Source organism: Dasypus novemcinctus, chromosome 3, assembly GCF_030445035.2.
Source record: "Dasypus novemcinctus isolate mDasNov1 chromosome 3, mDasNov1.1.hap2, whole genome shotgun sequence".
Classification (NCBI taxonomy): domain Eukaryota; kingdom Metazoa; phylum Chordata; class Mammalia; order Cingulata; family Dasypodidae; genus Dasypus; species Dasypus novemcinctus.
In genome coordinates this window covers 48,747,262-48,768,079 of record NC_080675.1, presented here as the reverse complement: position 1 = coordinate 48,768,079, position 20,818 = coordinate 48,747,262, and the positions used below count along the sequence as shown (strand labels likewise).

General features: G+C 37.8%; 1 protein-coding gene, 1 non-coding gene and 1 pseudogene across 4 annotated transcripts in view; 1 reads left to right on the top strand and 2 right to left on the bottom strand.

Moving 5' to 3' along the window:
* Window positions 1-35: 35 nt before the first annotated feature.
* On the bottom strand, window positions 36-137 carry LOC111764442 (U6 spliceosomal RNA). The gene has a single exon (XR_002797046.1). It is a non-coding gene; the product is annotated as a U6 spliceosomal RNA (small nuclear RNA).
* A 3,815-nt stretch (window positions 138-3,952) lies between these two features.
* Window positions 3,953-20,818, top strand: part of SNAPC1 (small nuclear RNA activating complex polypeptide 1) — a 35,920-nt gene continuing 19,054 nt past the window's right edge. For 2 of the 3 annotated variants that reach the window (XM_058293318.2, XM_058293319.2), the window contains exons 1-8: window positions 3,969-4,203; window positions 8,435-8,594; window positions 8,771-8,911; window positions 9,615-9,719; window positions 12,944-13,102; window positions 14,614-14,682; window positions 15,378-15,440; window positions 19,899-20,049. In XM_058293318.2, coding sequence (XP_058149301.1) covers window positions 4,076-4,203; window positions 8,435-8,594; window positions 8,771-8,911; window positions 9,615-9,719; window positions 12,944-13,102; window positions 14,614-14,682; window positions 15,378-15,440; window positions 19,899-20,049 — 976 coding nt within the window. In that variant the 5' untranslated portion in view covers window positions 3,969-4,075. Of the gene's footprint in view, window positions 4,204-8,434; window positions 8,595-8,770; window positions 8,912-9,614; window positions 9,720-12,943; window positions 13,103-14,613; window positions 14,683-15,377; window positions 15,441-19,898; window positions 20,050-20,818 lie in introns of all 3 variants that reach the window. The other variant, XM_058293316.1, reaches the window with a different exon arrangement.
* Window positions 6,815-7,582, bottom strand: LOC101444878 (DNA damage-regulated autophagy modulator protein 2 pseudogene; annotated as a pseudogene).

Here is a 20,818-nt window from a genome sequence, read left to right as displayed (position 1 = left end):
CTCCCAACAGCCTGAAGAATAAGCCTTCATTCCTGAGGAATTCCCTTCATGAATTTATGATTCATCCCTGTGCAGAGGCCATGCTAATCTTCTCTGTATCATTCCAATTTTAGTATATGTGCTTCCCAAGCGAGCACCTCCCTTTCTTCTTTCCCCCAAGCCCCTGATCAAATGAGGAAAGCTGTACTCTGGGCAGATGAAGCCAAGAAAGTGGGATTTCCCCTTTCCTTAGCTTCCAGCCAAGTGCTATGGAATCTCGCTGTGAGGGACTGCCTACTAACATTTCTCACCCCCACCCCCAGCTTCATGGCTAAATTTAGTTACTTTGAGAAGCTAAATTTAGTTACTTTGAGAAGAGCTCCAGAGCTCTCTATTCTTATAGCTTGACACCCTGGGCAAAATCTCTGAGCCACTGTTCCAGAACTGGGGATAGGAACAGTGGCCTGCTTCTCTTAAAGTGTCAGCCCTGCTCTACATGCAGGGCACCAGGTAGGGATGGTAAATTTTGGTCTTTAAATATTTAGGAGAATTTAGCTTAAAAATCTTAGGAGAAGAGAAGAAATCCTAAAAAATTGATGAGTCAAGCATTCGAATTTTTAAAAATTTGGTAAAAATTACAACAGAATAAACCCAAAAATAGTAGAAGGAAAAAGAGACAAAAGTTAAAATAAATGATATTTAAAAAAACAAAGGTGCGGGAGAGAGGTATAAGCTAGTTGTTTTTTTGAAAAAACGAAAAAAATGAACAATTGTCTGGCAAGAAAAAAGGGAAGGCGAAATTAATGTTACGAATGAAAAACTGGAAATAGTTACAGATGTATCAGAGATTAGTAAGACAATAAGGGTTGTACATGAAACTGTAAGGAAAGCTAAAAAATAAAACATGAAATTGTATAACACAGTGAACCCTGTGGTGGACGAGGATTGTGGTTAACAGTACAAACATAAGAATGTCCTTTCAGGAGTCAATAAAAGTTTGTCACTAGTACAAGGTGTTAATAAGTGTGGTATATGGAGGAAAAATGCACCTAAAGCCAAAAATGTACTTTTAACAAACATTCTTGTATCAACTGTAACAAAGGTACCACACCAAAGTTACGCGTCAACAATAGAGGGGTTATGGGAATATTGTGTGTTTCATTCTTAGAAAGAATGTCATATGTCACAGAAACAACCAAATTTCCTTGTACATCATACTGCTTTACTCTGAGGCCTCTTTGTAAGTACAAGCAGCCAACTGTAGGTCAAAGCTTTATCTTCAGAAAAAAAAGAACTTTACATGAGAAACAAGGCAAATACATAAATTAAGATCTACCTGTCAATTGACATATCCTTGGTAAGAAGGTGGGACATGATCAGACAGAGAGGGCTTTCTAAACATCTTGAACACTATGTGGCTATATACTTCTATGGGACATAAATATGTTCTTGTTGCCATAGGTATGTTTTCTGGATAGAGGCCCTCACAGAAGCTAACAAAATACTAAACTTCCCTCCTGGGGAAGTCCTACTACTTTCTCAGATAAGATGGCCAACAGCTCTGGAAAATATAAACCGTGCCTAACAAAGGAAAGCAAGCCAATAAGTCAAGCCCTCGAGCTTAATGCTTGCACTTATGAACCTTATTCCTGTAATAATTAAACTAAGTACAATATATAATTATTACCTAAGAGTTACCTCCTGAAAACCTCCTTGTTACTCAAGTGTGACCTCTGTCTAAGCCAAACTCTGCAAACAAACTCACTAACTTCCCTCCACCTCCCAACCCCCTGACATAGGACATGACTCCTGGGGATGAGCCTCCCCGGCACTGAGAGATTATTGTCAAGTGTTACTCAGCAACACATTTGGGGAATGACCTTGACCAAAGGGGGAAATATTAAATAAAATAAAGTTTTTGTGGCTAAAAAATTTTAAAGTGAGTAGGGAGGTCATTCCAGAGGATACACTTAGCAAGTCTCAGGCAGAATTCATAAACAGCCACAGTAAACAATGCCTTAACCAAAAGTGCTTCTGAGGGCCTAGGAACATCTGGGAACTATAGCTAAGCCACATGGCCATACGAAATCAACACTCCCCTTGGCAGGCTCTATCTGGGAATATGTGAAAAACTACCCAATATAACATAGTTGTACTCATTTATAAATCTCCTAATCATGATTCTCTTACTTCCTTTATTGGAACATATGATTTTCAATGTACCTGCTAAATATATTTCTCAAGAGATTTAAAGTCATCAGACTGTTCCTATGCCCACTGAGCACTGAAACCCAGCAGATAAGCAGCCACCTCCTACTCCACAGTTCTCAAGGCCTTCCCTGGACAACTAATAAAGCAATGAAGATGGATCAGCCCCATAACAAAAGCAAGGAATATCTTCAACAGCAAGCAAAACAATTCCATTTCTCTGTCCCATGGTATCTATGTCCTTTCTCAGCCTGAAGCAGTCAAGAGTGGACATTGTCCAAGATTGAGAAATTAACAAAAATAAGGGTTTTTTTAGTATGTCTGAATTAAAATTTAAATTGGCATCCTGTATCTGGAAATCCTACAAAGAGAGAACAAATGTACAAAAGGGTTCACAGTAGCATTATTTATAATAGCAAAATCTGGGACCCACCTAAATTTCCATTAAGGAAAAAATAGATAAACTGTATTATAGTCACACAATGGAATATTTGGCAGGAGTGAAAATGAACCACAGCTATAAGCAATGACATGACTGAACCTTAGAAACAATATTAAGTGAAAAAGCAAATCAATAAAGAACATATAAATTGCAATGAATTTTTCATAAAACTCAAAAACCATAACTAAATATAATGTTTAAAGACACATATGTGATAAAACTATATATACAGGGTAGATGGAGCTCCGTGGTTGAGTGCCTGCTTCCCACAGATGAGGTCCTGGGTTGAATCCCCAGTATCGCTAAAAAACAAACAAAACAAACTACACATACAAGACAATGAGAAACAAAACTCAGGGTTGTTACCAAGGTAGTGGTAGAGGCAGGGCAATGGGTTAGAGGAATTCATAGCATGATTTGACATGTGTTGTATGTTGACATGACATGTGTTTTGTGTTGATGTGATGTGCGTTGGTAATGTTCTGGTTCCTACACCGGTAGAAGGTACACAAGTGTTCATTTTACCGCTATGCTTCTTATCTCAGACGTGTTACCTAAATTCTTTTGTATACACTAAATATTATATAAAAACATTTAAAAGTAGGTAAGGTTCAAGAAAGTTGAGTGGACTGAACCTGTATGTACGCCCTGCAACTGAGAAATGGTTAAAGTACTCCATAGCTAGCTCCTGGGAGCAGCCTAGAGATGGAGTGTACACAGAAAGTTAGCTCAGCCAAATAATAAACATATATTACGTAGACACTTTCTGTTAAGTACTATGCTACATCACAGCGGAAGGGTGTTTGCGTGGTGGGGGGATGTTTACAAGAGAATATGAAATACATCTTGTCTCAAAGAAGGTTGGCAGAAGACTGCTGAGGGTTTATTGGGAGACACAACTTAAGCACCGTATTATCTGGGTACAGACTAAAGGCTAGAGTCGATCAGAACAAGTTCAGTCCATTTTTAGTAAGCTCTCTTCTTTAGATCTCCTTTCTCTTTCCTTGTGGGGGTCTGCGTAGTTGTGGATACCACTGTTCTCTTGCTCTAAAAGTTGACTTGCATCACTCTAGAGTCACTTTAAGAGACAGTGCTAGTAAGGGTACAGACAAACTACATAAACTAGCGGGAAAAGAGGCCCTAAAATCCTTCTTCCTCTCGAGGGAGACGTAAACCCCTTCAAAAAAGCTGACTTAAACCCTTCAGATTAAAGGATAGCAGAGTTGATAAGCACACGCACCCACGCATGCGCAGTAAACACACTGCGCCAGCCACCGCGGGCCGGCGGAGGGCGGACCTTAAAGAGGTTGGTTCGCTTACCACGGAGCGCGTGTGCGTCACGGCGTAGGGGGCGGGGTGTCTGGGCCTGGTCTCCGCGGTGACTGCCGCGGGTCTGGTAGCCTCTGAAGGTGGCCGGTGCGCACGTGTGGTGCGACCGCCGGAGCCATGGGGACCCCTGCGGGACTGCAGACCGACTGCGAGGCTCTGCTCAGCCGCTTTCAAGAGACGGACAGCGTGCGCTTCGAGGAGTTCACGGAGCTCTGGAGGAGTATGAAGTTCGGGACCATCTACTGGTGGGTGTTTCTCGCCCAGGGGCGGAGTAGTGCGTTGCTTTCTTCCCCGCCTCGCCGCACCTGGGGAGGGTTGAAGCGCGCTGCTGTCTCTGTCGATGCCTGTTTCCTCCGGGCTTTCGCCTGTGCTCAGGCTACATCCATTCCTTGGGCTCTATCATCCAGCTTTGGCTGTATCCTTTTGAGGCCTCCTCCCGAACGTGCCTCTCCGCCTGGCGGTCCTTTTAAGCTCGTCTCTTCGTCTCCACTGCCTCTACGCTGGCCAGGACCACCGTCATCTGCCCTTCGCCAGGCTTGTTCTCTTAGGACCCCATGTTTAAAAAACAAAACAAACACGCAGGCAAACAAAAACCCCTCTTTGATTGAATTCATTTGCACACGACAACCAAAATTCTCTCTTCTAAAATGCAAATTTGATCATGACACTCCCTCCGTGCGTTCAGGATAAAGCTCAGATTCCTTTACGTGACTGGCAAGACGCTCGAGACTGGCCCCTGCCTATCTCGCCAGCCTCATCTAGCAGTCTCTCTGGCAGCCACTTTCTTGCTCCAGCATCTGTCTTTATCCAGGGGCATTTCCTTAGTCTGGATCTTTCTCGTAACCCCATTTGCTTGGGTACCCAGTTCATTCAGGTTTAAACTCATTTGGCAGATGCTCAGGGAAGCCTTCCTTTGCCCTCCTAGATTAAGTAGGGTAGTCATGAGTGTCCCCCCACCCCCCAACAGCATCCTGAGCTCATTTTATCCAACATCACTTACCATATTTTATTATAGTTGTGTAGCTGGAACAGCAGTATAGTGGTTAAAAGCAAAGACTATGGAGCCGACTGTCTGAATTGAAATTGTAGGGTCCATTTCTTACTAGCTCTGGCTTCTGGGCAAGTTTCTTATTTGTAAAATAGGAACAGTGATAACACCTCATATAGTTGTACTGAGGATTATTATTATTTTTTTAAAGATTTATTTATTTCTCCCCCCTCCCTCCATTGTCTGCTCTCTGTGTCCATTTGCTTGTGTTCTTCTGTGTCTGCTTGTATTCTCATTAGGTGGCTCTGGGAACGGATCCCGGGACCTTCTGGAGTGGGAGAGAGTTGATCATTCTCTTGCGCCACCTCAGCTCCCTGGTCTGTTGCATCTCTTACTGTCTGTCCTCTGTGTTTCCTTTTGTTGTGTCTCTTGCTGTGTCAGCTTTCTGCATGGGCCAGCACTCCTGCACAGGGCAGCACTCCGTGTGGGCCAGCTTACCACATGGACCAGCTTGCCTTCACCAGGGGGCCCTGGATATCGAACCCTGGACCTCCTCTATGGTAGACGGGAGCTCAATTGCTTGAGCCACATCCGTTTTCCTGTACTGAGGATCAAATGAGTTAAAATACATTAAGTTCCCTCTAAGTACTCAATAAATATTATTGCTACTATATTTTAATTTCCTCCCTGCTAAACTAGGCTCTGTAAGGACTGGAAGAATCTGTTATATCTCAATTAGCATAGCTAAATAATTGACTGGCTGACAGTAAATAAGTCCTCAAAACTCTTTTGCTGAATAAAATGGAAAAGTTCTCCTTTTCTTTCTGTTGATGTAAAATAATTACCTATATAGTTTTGTATGTTTTGGGGGATGGAGGATGAAGAGCTGTGTATTGTGCAGTGAATGAAAAAAGAACTAATTTTTTAATGGCTACTGAATGTAAAGCATTTATAGCTTAGTCCACAGAACAACTCTAAGAAACAGCTATAATTATCCTAGTTTTATAGATGAGGAAACTGAGGCTTAAGGAGGTTAAGTAATTTCCCCAAGATCACACAGCTAATAGGTGGTAGAGCAGATATTGGAACCTTTGTGCCTATTTCTAAAACCTGTCATCTTCCACTCTACTTCTTGGGAAAAGTGGCAGTGCAGGAAATTTTTCTAGGGTCACCCCAATTTTTAGCTACTGGGGAAAAAGTAAAATGTGAAAAGAAGCAGGGATCACTTGAGGAGTGGGTGATTTTTCTTTATAAATTGCTTTGGTTGCCAATATTATAGTAGGCATTTTTCATTCTTTAGGTATGTTATTTGAAGAGCCAAGGTGAATTTTCCACCCTGCGTTTTGTAAATAGATATAGCAGAGTCCTTGTTTCTCAGTGCAGTAGATATACTATTTCTAATGTCTTTACTGTTTTATGCTGCTGTTTTTAAATAAAAATTTCTACATATATATATTTGTCTAGTTCATCAATTACTTGTTTCTATTAAATAATTTATCCTCAGACGTTTTAACCACGGTTGTATTAAAAATGGGCTTTTTTTTTTTTTTTTTGCTGTCTAGCCTCAGATTTTGCATAGAAAATTATCCATAATATATACAAATTGTGTATTCCTTTTTTTGTAGTCCTTTGGCTTTATTTTCTGGGATAAAAAAGTATAGGCATGTCTTTACATGGTTCTCTTGATGATGTCCTTTAAAATAACTTAACAAATGGATTTATTTCATGTCCCTTGATTATCAAGATTCATCAGTGTTCTGTCAGTCTTGTTTAATTGGTGGATAATTTCAGAGCAGAATAAATAGCTTTGTGAATGTTTCCTCAATTCCTGAGAATCATAATCATCACAGAAATATTTGATCCTGTCATCATAAATCTCTGGAAAGTAGTCGTGTTCGTTCATTGTTAATAGGGTAAGGAGCAGTGCCATAGAATGTTAGTCCTTGTAAATTGGCTTCTACCCGTAAAGATATTTTCTGAAAATCATGTATATAAGTTAGGAAAAAAATCAAAGGAAGAAAATGACATAGCCCATTCTGCTGCAGTAGTGATCATGTGAAGCACATAACCTTTGTCCTCAGAGTTCCAATGAAGTTTCTGTACTATAACAATGCCAAAATTGCCATTTTACAAAAGTGATGAGCAAATCAGCATGCCAAATCCACACCAGATAACCACCAGTAGTCTGATCCAGACTTTTTTGCCATGCATTTTGGGCTGCATTTGGTAGGAAAGCATGGGCCCAGACCAAAGATGAGTAGAGCTCCACTTACATGTGCAGCAAAAAGGGTTGTTTTCTGGAAGTTTGCCACACTGGAAAGTCTTAAACAACTCAGTAATCCAAACACAAGGCCAGCATTGTTTAATTTGATGATAGGATTTTCTTCAGGATTCTCAGCTTGAACTTGCTTGTAACGAACATAAATGGTAGCAACACATAAAACAGTGGCGACATTTAACATTGCCCCAAACAAGCATTTTCCTGGAGTTACTGTACCAGTGTAACTGATACAAGGCAAAACAGGGTCAACATGGTAGAGAGTTATTGCAGTAATATATGAAAAGATAAAAGCAGCAGCTGTCCAAATCACTAGGGTTGAAGGGGGGAAACTGAGGTCTTGTTGAAAGCATCACATCTCCAATAGGTCTTCTGACTTGCCTGGGTGATGGGCCACTGCAGGCCGCGGGCTCCAGAGCTTGCTAGCAGGGTGCGGAAAGGTGGGAGCCTGGGGCGCGCTCCCAGCAGGCGGTCCAGCTGCAGGCACGCGCGCTCCCTGGCCGAAGTGTGCGCCTGTGCGGCCTCTCTTTCTGGCTCTGCCTGACACTTTTTTCAATGCAAAGTTGTGAGCAGGCAGTTAGGGCCTGCTGGTTTTTCAAAATTTTAGGTTAACTTGTCACAGCCGAACAATTTGAGATAGTTTATTAATGATGCTGTTTATGTGCACAAAAATATATGTCATATGGTTTAACATTCTGTTGACAAGAGAAGCGTTATTGCTGGGAGTATTGCCTCTGGGAGTATAATGGAATTTGCTGCTTGTATCCGGTTCCTCGCTAATTTTTCCACCCCAGTATCCCACGGACAAGGAAGGTTTAGTGCTTACCTCTGAAAGTATTGGGTAAAATCTCCAATATTTGTTAAAATGCATGTAATTTTTGCATTTTACTCTATGACATAGTCATTTTGTTTGTTTTAACTTATTGGATGTTCTAAATTCATAAATAGTAATAATCTGCTTCCCAGTTTGGCAATTAAAGTTGATGTTTCAGGAAGATGTAAAATGTTTACCTGGTGGTCATCTGTGTTTCTGCTTAGCAGCACAGCAGGAAATTAGCTTTTTGTGCTTGAATCCTGAAAGGATCTGGTGTGTAACTCCCATCTAATTGGTAGCAACTGTTATTTAAGCAAGTATATACCGCTTCTGTTTTTGTTCATTGCTTATTTATTTATTAATGAGTTATAATATATTCTCTCTTTTGTTTTCTAGTGGTAGAATGAGGAATTTAGAAAAGAACATGTTTACAAAAGAAGCTTTAGCTTTGGCTTGGCGATACTTTTTACCTCCATACACCTTCCAGATCAGAGTTGGTGCTTTGTATCTTCTATATGGATTGTATAACACCCAGCTGTGTCGACCAAAACAAAAGGTAATACTTGGTGAGTTGTTTTCCTCTAGCAGAAATGTGAAACAGGTACAATATTTTTGCAACAAACTAATTTATATAGAAATGCCAGTGTTTTAAAATTATAATGTTTGTGAAAAAAATTTACATTTGTGAAAAAAAATTAGTTTATTACAATGTTTTTGCTCTTCTGCTTGCAGATCAGAGTTGCCCTGAAAGATTGGGATGATGTTTTAAAATTTCAGCAAGATTTGATAAATGCACAACATTTTGATGCAGCTTATATATTTAGGAAGCTACGACTAGACAAAGCATTTCACTTTACAGCAATGCCAAAATTGGTATGTTACCTAATGTAGAGTCGTTTTTAAAAATGGTAAATTATGTGTTATTGTCTACAAAGTATCTCAAACTCCAGAAATTGAAAAGCATGATAAATAGTTTCTAAAAGATGTAGATAGTTTTCTTAAAATAAGGGAGGAAACGGCTTTTTGATGTCTTTTTTTGAAAACGGAATTCAGCCTCTGGTTTTAAATGCACTGTGTTTCTGGATGGCATGTGTTAAGCAAATTTTTTTAAGAGAAATTTGGATTTGGTACCTGCATTTATTCATGCCTTTTTTCAAACATCAGAGAGGTCACTAAAAGAAGACCAAGGAATTTTCATAAATTAGTAGGTGAAAACAGAAACTTCCACTAATTAAATGTGATACTTCTTCAATCCCATGACAGTTGAAACTGTAATGGTGTAGTTGAAAGAATACTGGACTAGTGGTAGGGGACATAGGTTCAAGTTCTGGCTTAAGCTGGCAAATCATGTAACTTCTCTGAGTCTCGTCCAAATTTATAAGCATGTGGCATGGCATCTGAAGGGATATTTCAGAAACGTGTCTTGAAAAATGGATTATTTAACAAATATATATGTAGAGCTGCTTTTATTTCATCCATGTTTGCTGATAGTAGTTTTTATTGCTGACTTATATTTTAGTACTTTAAAAATACCTTCAAAAGACATCTATTTTAAAAGACATTCATTATCATGTAGTTGTCATATAGAATGAAGAAAAAAATTCAGCGAGCTGAAGTTACAGAAGAATTTAAGGACCCAAATGATCGTGTAATGAAACTTATCACTTCTGACGTATTAGAGGTAAGTTTGCTTTTATGCTGTTGAAAGTGTTTTAGCATTGTTTTTTGCGAACTATATATTGACGTTACACATTCTGGATATATATATATACATATATATAGTAGATACTGAAAGGTTTTCTGATAATTATGACCAGTCATGGAATACTATTACTTTCTCTAAAGTATAAAAAAATATACCCCAAATATATCAAAATTTATGAAATACATCTTAAAACACGTGAGAAACAGAAAGAGAGTGGAGACTAGACTTGGTCCCAGGATATGTGGATTCAAGTACTGAAACCTCCATTTAATATGTGACTTTAGAAAGGACATAAAACAAGTTTAAGGTGACTTAACTTTTGAGCAAAGATTCTTAATCTGGAGTCCATGGATATCCTCTCGATGGTTCATTTCTCTCTCCCCTGAAATTATATGAAAAACTGAGCGACATACAGATGGGCATTTCACTAGAGTTATGTACTGTAACTATCCTCAGATTCTCAAAAGGTGTTTAAGCCTCCTCCCCCCCCCCCAGAAGGTTAAGAATTACTAGACTAGAAGGAAACTAATGTTCACTAACTGTCTGAAGACAGTCTGCTACAGGAACTGTCATACCAAGTTCTATGTGGTTGCAATGCCCACTTGGTGGACAGCAGTCTGAGCTGGTACTGGGATTAGAAGTATATCATTTAGTAAACATCTTAGTATCACAAGAATGAGGATGTTGGCCCTTTAATGGTTTAGCAAGAAAAATGTGGGGAGATAATATGTAAAGAAGTGTGATAAAAGTACTTTTTATAATTGCAGTAATTTGGATTTTGTCTTTTCGGCAGAGGGGAATCATTTAAAAGTTTTAGAGACTAGAGAGACTTATTTTACAGTTAGGGTTAGTACCCAGTTAGAGGAAAGGTTATGTGAAAGCAAGGGAGCAAGATTCCTGCTATGAAGAAGGTTAGTTGGTCTATAATCTAGTGCCCAGTGGGAAGATTAGCCTTGAGCAGGAGGGGGCATACTTCTTCTTTTGAAACTTGAGGGAAGGAGGTGAGAATAGATACATAGGATTTGTTGTGAAAATGAGGAATGGAAGGCATAGAGACCTGATAGCCTAAACTTTAAAGAGGGCCATGGGAGTTGTGAAAGTTTGGAGTAGGCATTATGTAGAATGGAAGAGAGATTTAGGGATATGAGAAAAGATTTGCCAAAAGTACTGATAGGAATCATGAATGGAGTTAAGTGTTTTAGAACAGCAAGACATTGCTCTTATCAGTATCTCCTAATGAAAAAGATTTGAACCCAGTTGGTTATAATTTTTGAGTATTGAAAAATCTGGTGGTAGAACATTCATTTTTTTCCCAACACACCTTCTTCAGCAGGCTTTTTACTTTTAAATTCTTTTACTACACTTGGTTGAATTAAAGATTCTTCTGTTAAATAAAATTTATATGTCAGCAAACAGGTATGGAAGAGTTTAGATATAGCTTAGAGTGGTACACAAAGGAGCGCTTTTCTAGGGGAATTGGAGAGGCGGTCAGAAGGGCCAGCCTATGAAATGCCTATTCCTGGAAGCTCCAAGGAATGGAGTAAGTATCTGTGTGAAGTCATCTGACTTTTTTCTAGGATCTTTGGCTTGGCGCAGATCTGCCCTGAAAGCCTTCTCTCTCACTACTCCGGCTCTCTCTCTCTCCTGTCCTCACATCGGACTAGGACCCATTCTCACTCTTAATCCTTACATTTAATACTTTACTATTTTTCTTATACTGTCTGTAAATTGCTACGAAGTCTTCATTTCAGAACACGTGCATTCTGGTCATGATTCTGCCACTCAGTTGTAATTTTGTTTAAGGAGGCATAATAAAATGAAAAGAGAATAGGATATGGAATCAAAACATCTGATTTCTAACTCTAGCTCTGTCACTTAAGTATGACCTTGATCAAATCATCTGATTTCTGAGTCTGTTAAATTAGAGAAGATAAGTCATTAAAGTAAGGTACAGACCTACTGGATTTGAATATCCAAAACTGTAAGGTTCCAAATTCCATGTACTTTCATTTGTTTCTTAATCCTTTAATTTTTGTATAATGCTTTACATTATACAGAACAATTTCACCTGTATAATCTCAATTAGTAATTATTATCAGCTCAGTGAATTAGTGCCATTTCTTCATTTTGTACTAATGTGCACCATGACACGTAGGTTGAGGGTCACACAGCTAGCAAGTGACAGAAAGCAGGCTCAAAACCAGGTCCAGCTAGTGTCCTTTCCTGCTATATTGAGTTGTATATAGTAAAATACTGGAAATATAGCACATTAGAAACTGTAAAGAGCTCAGGGCTCCCCATATCTGGATACTGTTCCTTCATTGCTGATCTTGCATATGTGAGCACTCATTCTTACCGAGCAGTTTCTGATTCATTGCACAGGTTTTGATTCCACCAAAATCTACTAGAAAGAAATTGAGAACTCTAACTTAGGAGTGACTCAGATACTGCAGTGACTGTTCATGATGGAAATACCATTAGTTCTCTGCCATCCTTAGAAGCATATCCCTATGCCAGGTTTAATAAGATTCCTTAAATCTGCTTGCAGTGTGTTATCTTTTTCCTTACCTCACAGACCTACTGGAGGTTTCTGAGGGAGGAAGGTCTAATTAGTAGATGATGCCACAAGTAGTGTCATAAGTCATCCTGTCTTTCTTTCAATCCTGAATCTTATCACTAAATTAATAATGAAGCTTTTGGGGACAGGCCCATAGGCTTTGGGATCTGTGAAAGTCAGCACATGTCTAGAGGGTTCGGTGAAAGTCATTATATAGAAATTTGCAGCCCAGTATAAAGAACTCTGAAAATATTCTTAATGTGACAATGTGATATAAAGCTATGATCTTAGTTATCAGTAGGAATATTAAATGATATGTTATAATATAAAATTTTATTTCTGATAGCCTGTAATTTAATGTGGTGTTAACTATTTGTAGCTTCTCTTCTTAACAGTATATCTTAGTTAATGTGTGTGAAGTTGAATTCAGGGAAGTCATATCTTGGATGGCAGTCTCTTCATTAACAATGTACTGTTTCCCGTGCGTGATTATGTTTGTTTTTGTTTTTTTTTTCACTGTACTGTAGCATGCTATTCTGGTGAACTCACAGGCACTTTGGAAGATGATTTAATTTTATTTTTGTTTTGCCATTATGTCTCTCCTAAAAAAACTGATGTAAAGGACTCATTATTTCACTTTTAGGAAATGCTGAATGTTCATGATCATTATCAGAACATGAAACATATAATTTCAACTGATAAGTCCAAGCCAGATACAGCCCTCAGCTTGATAAAAGATGATTTTTTTGATAATATTAAGAACATAGTTTTGGAGCATCAGCAGTGGCACCAAGAGCGAAAGGTACGCAATTGCTTGCTTAGTACCTTTGCCTTATACACGAATGTTTAGACGTGACGATGATGTCAAGAGGCAGGTCTAGTTTAGTGGCTATAATTTTGTGGAACTAAGGTTTAGAGGATTGTACTTTTCTAGTGCTAGCTTTGCCATTTGTTAGCTATGTGATGTTATTTAACCTTACAAATGTATTACTTATGTGTTTTTATAAAAGAGTGAGTAATGTTATCCTACAGGTTTATTATAATCTAAAATTTGGCATTTTCTGGAGGTTGTACACTGGTGTGTTTGGGCCAAATCCTGCACACTGATAGTGTTGATCTTAACATTGTTTTAAAATTTTGAATTAATTACAAACATTTAAATATTAGTTGACTTTCTTTAAAATTCTGTACATTCAAGTTTTCTTACAAATCAGAAGGTCTGGTGACACTGGTTCCACCTTCTTGCCTGACAACAGGTAGCTGGATTTGAGTGGTAGCTTCTCCCATTTTGGCAGGACATTTGCTTCTCTGATTACCACGTTCTCTATCTATTTTGATTTATTCATTTACATTTATTACATTACCTGTCTGATCCCTGGGTCATTTTAGTCTGTGGCTTCTGAAGTGCAAGTGAAAAGCTCAAGAAATGGACATTTCTAATTTCATCAATACAAATCTTCACTTTAGTCCTCTGATCCAAAGATACTCATGCTAGAGCTGCCCATATTCCATATTTAGACTTTTCAGCTAGAGAAACTTTTCTACTGTGGAAACCTAAAGGCCAGCCAGCCTTGCTAAATTTTACATTTGAAACCATTATTCCATCTTATTTTAGTAAATGCTTCTAGGAAAAAATGAAGTGAAAAATAAGCAATTTTTGATTACCTACTATGTCTGATAATGTGTTAGTGTTTTCACAAAAGCTAGTTAGGTATTTGAAAGATCTTGTCTTTCAAAAAGACTTGTTGCCATCTTTTGGCTCTCCAATATATAAAGGAACTAGGTCAAGACTTTTTAGAAAAGAGAAACAAGGAATGTGATAAGATGATAGTCTTGGAAAGAAGAAAATAATTTCTTTCTCTACTGATATTTGTTTTAATGAGAGATGGTTTTTTAGAATGTTGGAATATTTTAAATGTTAAATTGGGATACACAAATTACTTAGACACTTAAAATCTCTTGTAGTACTCTCTTTTAATAAACTCTCTTCAGTCAGCATTGTTAAGACAAGTCTTACCTTTGAAAATCTGAAAGGAGAATAAATTTATTTTCTTACTATCACATGAAGTGCATATTATTCTCCATTAGTTAGAATGATTTATACATTTTATCAATGAATTTTTTTAAAATCTGAAACCTAACTGTGGTCAGGTAGCATTCCATACTGCAATAGTGTGAAAGGATCTTTTAGTTTTTTAGTAATTAAAACTAATTCTCACTGTTCTGAAATTAAAATGCAATTAATTTTAGTTACAAATGTGTGTGTATATATATATACATGCATATACATATGTATATATATTTCTCTTTCAGAATCCATCCTTAAAATCAAAAATTAAAGATGGAGAAGAAAAGAGGGAAGGAGATTCACAAGAATCAGAGGTCAGAAAATTTCACTGTAAGATTGTTTACAGGAAAAAGTTTGGTTTGGTTAGCTCTTTTTCAGTGGCTGTGTGCTAAGATTTATGACCCTGGGTTAGTACTGTAATATCTCAGAAACACTGAAACTTGGGTTCTATGAAGAACTATTCTGTTTTTTATTGGAAATCTTACTCAAGACCACAGCAGGTATGGGCTGGGTATGAGGATGTTAACAGTTTTGAGAAAGGAAAGGGAAGAATAGTAGAAGGTGCCCTCAGAATAAAGAATCTGAATAAGGCTTTTGTAAAATGGTTTTTCTCATTTCCTGTCAACTTTTCAAACAGTATGGAGCCCAAGCTATTACTTATGGCTTCCTGCCCCTAGAGTTTTCATCCATCTTAGTGAATGAGACAAGGAGCCATTTTTGGTCAGAGGCAGGTTATCAAGGGCCCTGTCTGATCATCAAGACCTTCATTTATATTATCGTCCTTAAATCCTGAATGAAAACAGTCAGTGGCTCTGACATTAGTATTATGGCATCTGCTATGTCAGCTAGAGAATGTGGTGTGTGTTTGTCAATATGTGCCCAATAAATGTTAGTTTTTTTACCCTACCTTCCATCTCATATCGTATTTCTGAAAACAAGTATTGTGGTTATTAATAATTTCACCTAATGTTGTTTTAACTCTTTCCTTTCTATTTATTTTTACCTCCAGAGATGCGAAAGAGCAGAATCATTAGCAAAGATAAAATCAAAAGCCTTTTCTTTTGTCACTCAGGTAAGTTATTCTTTGATAAGGTAATTTAGAAATTGGATGGATGCTTTTTTGGTGTACATCAAATTAATGCATGTATATAGCTTAAAAAGTCAAATAATAATATATAGTTTATATAACGCAACAGTGTCCTACTCTACTCCTTACCCCTATATTTCTATAATCTATAGAGGCAACCACCTTCTACTTCTTGTTAGTTATTCTGGTATTTACTTGGGATTTTGATGCCATTATTCTCTGTTGTCTAGCTTCTAGTGTTCCTGAGACTTTTAGGGTCTTCTCTTTATCCCTTGATTTTTGAAATCTTATATAACATAACTTTATGTAGGTCTTTTTTCATTCATTGTCCCTGCACTTGCTGTGTGAATCCTTTGAATCTGCTATCCTTCAGTTCTGAGAAATTTCTTATATTGTTTCTTTGATAATATTCTTTGTTTGATTTTGGTTTTCCTTTTCTTGAACTTTTCTTAATTTTCTCTTCTATTTTCAATCTCTATCTCTTTTTCTATTTTCAGGGAGATTACTCCAACTTAATCGTCTGAACCTTTATTTTGAATTTTTCATTTTTCCTGATATATATTTTTCATTACCAATAATTTGTTCTCTGGATATTTGTTTTCTTACTTTTTAAAAAATTATATTTTTCCCTTTTTTCTGGATATAGTATCTTCCTTTATCTCTTTGAGGATATTAACTACAGTTTTTTTGAAGTTCCCTTCAATTTCTTGAGTTTCTTTTTCTGTTTATTTTGATTACTGTCTTATTTTGGTGGCTTTTTCAACTGTTTGAAGATTCTCTGATGTCTGTTCATGTTTAGTGGTGGTCATGTGGAACTATAGCTTTTTTTAACCTCAATATTTCTTTTTCTTGAATCTAGTCATTTTTATCAAAGAGAAATCTTCCATTCCCTTGTCTGCAGGGGAAGGCTGGGAAATAACCCTAGCTGCGAACGTTTTGGGATCCTACAGAGAGATTTCAGCAAGAGGCTTACCATTCCTTATGTAGGTTTTGCTTAACTTTGCATTTTCAGTAACAGGCCTCATCCCCATCTCAGGTATACCTGTTTCCTCAAGCCTCTCTGGTTTAGCTTTTCTTAAGAGCACACCTCCTGTATTCTATAGAAGGAGACCAGTTGCTTTGCTTTGAGGCTAGGGAATGGAACATATTCCTTAGATAGATAAAATCTTCCTATCTTTTTATTCAGTTTTTCTTGACTCCAATTCCTGTTCCACTCAGATCAGCTTGCTTTATATAACTTCCCCAGTGCAGGCAATTAGATTTCTGCTTTCTTTGTTCTAAGACAGGTGTTACTCACTTTCCCACTTCCCATCTTCAAAATTTTGTTGTCTTCTGTAAAGCTATGTCATTTCCTGTTATCTCTGTATTTGTGGGTTTATGCTTTTTTATTTCTATACTGTCATTGTAGTGGGGTTTCCAGAGGGAACACTGATAAATTTGTGTGTTTAACCCATGCTTTCTTCTGCTTTTTCTCCACCATGAATCTAAGAATGTCTCTTTTCTGAAGGAAATTGCTATCATTTTCTAGTTGTAAAAGTAAAAGGAATAAATAAAAATATTAAAAGTGACTGTAGATCGGTTAGGTGCTATATATTTGCTACATCAGAGTAAATGGAGTATAAAATATTGTTGCATAGAAGCATTAAGGAAAATAAACTATCCCAAATTCTTTTTCAGTAGAAGTCTCATTTCATATTGTATATTGGTAATTGATGTTTAACATTTATCTTAGGGCATTGTGACATAATTTTTAATCATTAAACCATTAAATTGTGTTTTCCACAGAGTGTTATAAGTATGTGTCATTGCATGGAAGTTTTTTTTTCTTTATTTGGTTACAATTGACTAGCCACCCATGGTAGTTTTTAAAGAATTGTTAATATCTGTACTGCATATATGACATTAATTGAAAAATCCTGTGTCAGTCAAGAATCTTTGGCTTAAGCAAATAAGGCAGGGATTCTTTTTTTTTAAATATGCTTTTTTATTTTTTTAAAAAGATACTTAGATTTCATAAATGTTACATAAAGAATATAGGGGATTCCCATATCCCCTGCTCCCTACCCCTTCCACATTTTCCCACGTTAACAACACCCTTCATTAGTGTAGTACAATTGTTATAATTGATGAACACATATTGGAGCATTGCCACTAAGCATGACGTTTACATGGAGTTTACTTTCTCTCCTGCACAATTTTGTAAGTTATGACAAGATATATAATAATGGCTTGTATCTGTCATTGCAGTGTCATTCAGGACAATTCCCAAGTCCTGACTATGTCCCCATATTACACTTGTTTTTCCCTCTCCCTCCCCTCAGAACCTCCAGTGCCACTGCCTCCAAATCAGTGATAAAAGTTCTTCCATTTTTTTTTTTTAAGTTCTTCCATTATTGGAATCACATTAAGTCTGTAGTAGAATACCAGTAAGTCTACTGTAGTCCATTGTTCATTCCCCAATCCTGAGAATTCCAGGATGTAGATGCCCACTCCACCTCTAATTAGATATGGGGCAGATGGATGGGACTATCTTGCTTGCAGTTTTAGACTCTCTCTGTTCCTTGGGATGTGCATTCTCCATCATCATCTCCTTGTTAGCTGTCCTTGGTGAGTCCAATGAACTGGAGATCCAGGGCCCAACTGGCACATGGACAGCCCAAAGATTTAAGTCTCTTGGCCATAAACTTATCAACTCTAGTACCAAATATAGGTTCCAGTAGAAGCAGAAGAGCCATGTGTACGAAAACCAAAACTGAGTCCAACTCTGTCTCACTGGCAGGGCACCAAACTCCTGAGATGTCTATCTTGCCTATAGTGTCTGGATGTCTCCAGAGCCCTCAGGAGCCCTGATATTTGAGGTAGTATTTTGGCAATGAGTGAGATCCTGCTGAAACATGCCTAAGGGTAACCTCTGCAATGACCTCCTAACTCATTTGAAGTCTCTTAGCCATATAAACTCAAACTTTACCCTTTTCCCTTTTTGGTCAAGGTCTCTTTCCAGTTGCATTGCTAGTTGGTGCTTGGTAATAATCCCTCAGTGCCTGGGAGACTCATCCCTGGGAGTTATGTCCCATGTGGGATGAGGGGATAATGTATATATATGCTGAGTTTGGCATAGAGGCCACATTTGAACAACAAGGAGTGTCTCAGGAGGTAACTCTTACGCAACCTATAATACTAGGCTAAGTTTCAATTTCAAAAATAAAGGTTCATAAGTACAGTCATCAGTATCAAGGGCCTGTCAATGGTTCGTCCTCCTTTACTAGTCACTGCTTCTGTACTTGGGGGATTCTTGCTGTCCCATTAGAAAATGTGGCAGAATTCCCCAGGATGGGGATTCAATATTCTTTTGGTTAGTGTGTGAATCACCACCCACTGTGACAATGCCCATGAACACTTGAACGCACTTGTATGTCTTATAGGTGTGCCCCAGGTGAACCTCCTCCCATGCATCCCCCATCACTGACACCCTGCACCAGTGATCCTCCCCAAGGCAGGGATACTTACCTTTTTTGTTCATGGTGAAAACCATGATCCCCTCACTAAGTCCATACTACACTGTATATTATTTAATAAATATATCACACCCACACCATTATATCCCCACAAGAATAATGTTTTTTTGAATTTCAGTTCAAGGACTGAACTGGACCCCTTGTTGAACTCCTTGTTGAACCCCTGAAATAAGGGAATTCATTGACTGATTTAATTAAAAAAGACTCTGGCCTCAATCACAGATACAATTATGACTCTCTCTCCATCTCTTACCGCTCATGTTGCTTTCACTGTCTTCATGTGCTATTCATAACAGCTGCAGCCTGGTATCTCCCCAGCTTTAGATTAATTGGAAAGAGAATTTTTCCTTCCTAATGGTTAAACGGAATTGTAAAATTGAGTTACATTAACTATGATTCAGATCACATGTCCACCCCTGAACAAATCACAGTGGCCATGTGGATGTGTGAAAGTCATTCCAGCCAGACCTGGGCCACATGGCTATACCTAGAGCCAGGAATAAATTAGTTCCACTCAAAACACATAATGATATTTCCCAAGGTAAATAATGTGTTATTGGAGGAAGAGGGAAAGAGATGATTAGGCAGTAAAAAAAAAAGTACTTATCCTCTACACTTCATTTTCAAAACAGTACCAAATAATATTACAACCATATGTTAACCCAGTAAGAGTAGACGGTGATGACAGCTGCAGGGAACATTTCATGTCATAAAGATAAAAGATTTAAGTTCATGGGCCAAGTGGGTATATTAAGCAAGCCAGTGTAATGGTATCGTACTTAATGAGAAGTATTTATGTAAATCTTTTCTCATCTTTGATTGATATATTTTGTCTGTCTTTAATTATTACATACAATTCTATTTTTTTTTAACCTACCAATTGGATTCATTTTGTTCAATGTGGTTAATTGCCTTTCTTACTCTGAAGGCATCCAAGTCAAGAAGGCATCGGCAAGTTGCTCTTGACTCTTCTGACTCTGATTCTGCATCTGGTCAAGGACAAATAAAAGCAACCAGGGAAAAAAGAAACAAAGAATCATTGAAATCAGCAGGAAAGAAGATGTCCTCCAGAAAGAAAGGTAACTTTTTAAAGTCTTACTGAGAATTAAGGAAAATTACAACCTCCCCTCATCTTTTTTTCTGCTCTTTTTTTTTTTTTTTAAGGATTAGGTATTTGTTTTTCCAAGAACCTAATGAGATTTAATATTAAAAATAAATTAATTCTCTTAGATTCTTAGAATCTTATTGCTGAAAGGATTTTAAGGAGTCATATCACATTCATCATTTCATAAATACTGAAATTAAGGCCCAAAGAGAATAACTAACTTGTCCAAAGTTACATAGATATATAGTTATAGAATCAGACTAGAAATATCCAGGGCATGCTTTGTTAGTCATTAGCGTGTGAGTGAAACTTATGTATAAAATAAGGGATGCTAAGTGTCTTCATTTCCTACCATGGGCACACATAACACAAATGGGTTGGCTTAATCAATGGGAATTTTTTGGCTTATGGTTCTGAGGCTAGGAGAAATACAAAATCTAGGCATCAGCAAGGTAATGCTTTTTCCTAGAAGACTGTGGCCTTCTGCAGCTGGCTGCCAGCGATCCTTGGCTTCTTGGCTTTTCTGTCAGGTGGCAGTACACATGGCAGAATCTTTGCCTTTCTCTCCCAGGTTCCCTTCACTTCCAGCTTCGGCCCCTCCATCTTTCTTTTTCTAAAGTTTCCAGGAATAGTCTTAAGGGCCATCCTGATTTAGTTGGCCACACTTTATAGCGAAAGATAAATCTTCAAAAGGTCCTGTTTACAATGGCTTCACACCCACTGTAATAGGTTAATATTAAAAA